The 2,282-nt window shown below is 42.1% G+C and overlaps 2 protein-coding genes across 2 annotated transcripts in view; one reads left to right on the plus strand and one right to left on the minus strand. All coding sequences in view use genetic code 11, as the record gives it.

Annotated features, from left to right (window-relative positions):
• Positions 1-408: 408 nt before the first annotated feature.
• Positions 409-606, minus strand: EGR_10702 (hypothetical protein; the record flags this gene model as incomplete). The annotated part of the gene is made up of 1 exon (XM_024499951.1): positions 409-606. One exon carries the CDS (start codon positions 604-606, stop codon positions 409-411), a length of 198 nt encoding a protein of 65 aa, XP_024345635.1.
• Positions 607-1,770: 1,164 nt separating this feature from the next.
• Positions 1,771-2,282, plus strand: part of EGR_10703 (hypothetical protein) — a gene marked incomplete at both ends in the record, with an annotated part of 4,577 nt that continues 4,065 nt past the window's right edge. Inside the window, one exon of the mRNA XM_024499952.1 lies at positions 1,771-1,794. Coding sequence (XP_024345636.1) covers positions 1,771-1,794 — 24 coding nt within the window. The remainder of the gene's footprint in view (positions 1,795-2,282) is intronic.

Consider the following 2,282-nt stretch of genomic DNA (forward strand, 5'->3'; position numbering starts at 1 on the left):
TTTGAAGCACAAGCACAAGCACATTTTGTGGCAGAAGCGCAAGTAAAGGTGAGAGCAGAAGAAGGAGAATCGTAAGCAGAATACACGCCTTCTCGCCATTCGACAAGTATTTTGGCTGTTGTAGCCTAAGGCTACTAACGAATTTGTAAATTCTGTGTCTGAAGGGAAAACCTTCTCATCTAGTCACTTCTCATCGTATTTCACCTCACTTCATCCCATCCGTCCGTATGGAAGAGTAATTATACCGCGAACTATGCCAGGATGAGTAACGGTTGGGTGGGTGGACCTGTGGACGGATAGGCCGGTATGTATCAGGGAGGGTGATTAAGGAAACGAGTAAATAAATTAGATGTGGCGATGATGGATATGGAAGAGTTGGAAGTCATCTTTGCCTCACTGTTGAATGTTTCACACAGTGACCACCTTGGCACAGGAGATGTCTAGGAGGTTAAGATGGTCAAGCTCGGCGTAGTGAGGAATAGGACAACGACGAATGTAGATGAGGTCAAGAAGGTAGTTAAAGCTTGGGGCTGTTTGCGATTCTTTTCCTGATTGCAGCAAGTAGATAGGCGGAAGAGTAGTTGAATCATTCGACATTGAAGGCATTTGGAACCAGCTTTGAATGGAGCAGAATTATAGACTACTCACAAATCGATCTGCACTATATTTTTTCTCTACCGGTTGCCTTAGATCTGTCCAGTTATTTTGGATGATAGACAGTTGGAAAAGTTAAGGAGTTGGAGGTATTGACAGAAGATGAGTTGAAATTAACGGAGCATTCCTAGTTCAGAGTGTAAGCACGCCCGATTTTGCAAGAAAATGTCTACCGAGCATCATTCAGTAGTGTCGGTATTCTGCTGTGAAATTAAAACAACTTCTGGGTTAGCTCTACTACCGAATAGTTTGCCCAAGACACCGCGCTGCGTTAAAAATTGAGCTTAATTTAAATGTTTGGGGCCTTTTTCAGTCAATGCGACCCAGAGCTAACGGGATTCAAGGCAATAACACGCACAGTAACACACTGGGTAGCAGATCTGCATCCTAGAGGCATAGAAAGAGTACCACGACTAATGCAGTGGTAGTAATGTAAATCTCTAAAATTATAGGTACCTACGATGGTGTCTACCAATTCAGTTGGGATGTAAGCGACCTGATTTATTTTGTGGCAAACCGCACTCCCAAATGCATTAGATTTTAATTCAGTAGGGTGTCGGGACAGGCAGCATATGTCATGCGGCACATTGTACCCTCTGACAAATCAAAGTGGATTGCGTTTACCCCTTGAGGTCACAATAATACGTCCAAAATTATCCGAAACTTGACCCTGATTGTCGATTGATTTTTTCCGATGGCCCAATGAAACATATTTTTTCATAAAACTGCTTTCCATATGCATTTGAGAGAACTATTATCCAGTTTGGAATTATAATTAAATATGCCAATAAATGGTGGTTTCTCTGGAGAAGAAGGTGTGAAATGAGCTTAAGCATGGGTGATGTTCACGTGACTGTGCTGGTGGGTGGACGGAAGCGTACACTGAAAGTGTAGAACGTGAAAGGCCTCATAATTGACCCTGAGTTGGAAAAGTCCATAAACTAAACAAGACGGTGACGTGAGATCGGCTGTGTAGGCAAACAATAAAATCGGGACAGAGTGGGAGGTGGATGTGGTCATAGGCATTTGGTCGAATTACGCCATCATCGTGCTGGGTGAGGTGGACTGAAATACATGACGTGCGTGCTCTCTGAGATAGACTCGCACATAATTACTATGAATGATTGTAAGTTGCTATCGGTGAGAAAATCTAATGCCTCATTATTGGGTAGAGGAAGGTGATACACTGGTTTGTTCTCCGCATTCACCCCTTGGACATTGACTGGACAGCTGATAACGCATAATTACATAGAAAATGAAACAGATGCACTAGAAATCAGGTTGCAGAAGACAAAAATGGGTCATCAAGTCTTAATGTAGAAGTCTATCACACATGAAAACTTGTTCCTCTGCTATTTTTCCATACAACTAGGCCCCGTAATGTAGCATATACACGTCCCTAAAATTGCTTGAATTACCCTTTTGTTGAGTTTTCTGGTAGATAAATATTACTTAGTGACGAAAATTCTGCCTGTTAATGCTCGTTAATATGTCAAGTTCATTTCGAGTGATACAAATGCATGAGGGTGTTGAATGTACTGGGGCTCAAATATTCAGCAATCCTGGCATAAGATTACTATTTGCGCATAATCTGCATCAAAGACCTCACATTCAAAAGTTCCTCTCTT

Source organism: Echinococcus granulosus (assembly GCF_000524195.1).
Source record: "Echinococcus granulosus chromosome Unknown EG_S00255, whole genome shotgun sequence".
NCBI classification, from domain to species: domain Eukaryota; kingdom Metazoa; phylum Platyhelminthes; class Cestoda; order Cyclophyllidea; family Taeniidae; genus Echinococcus; species Echinococcus granulosus.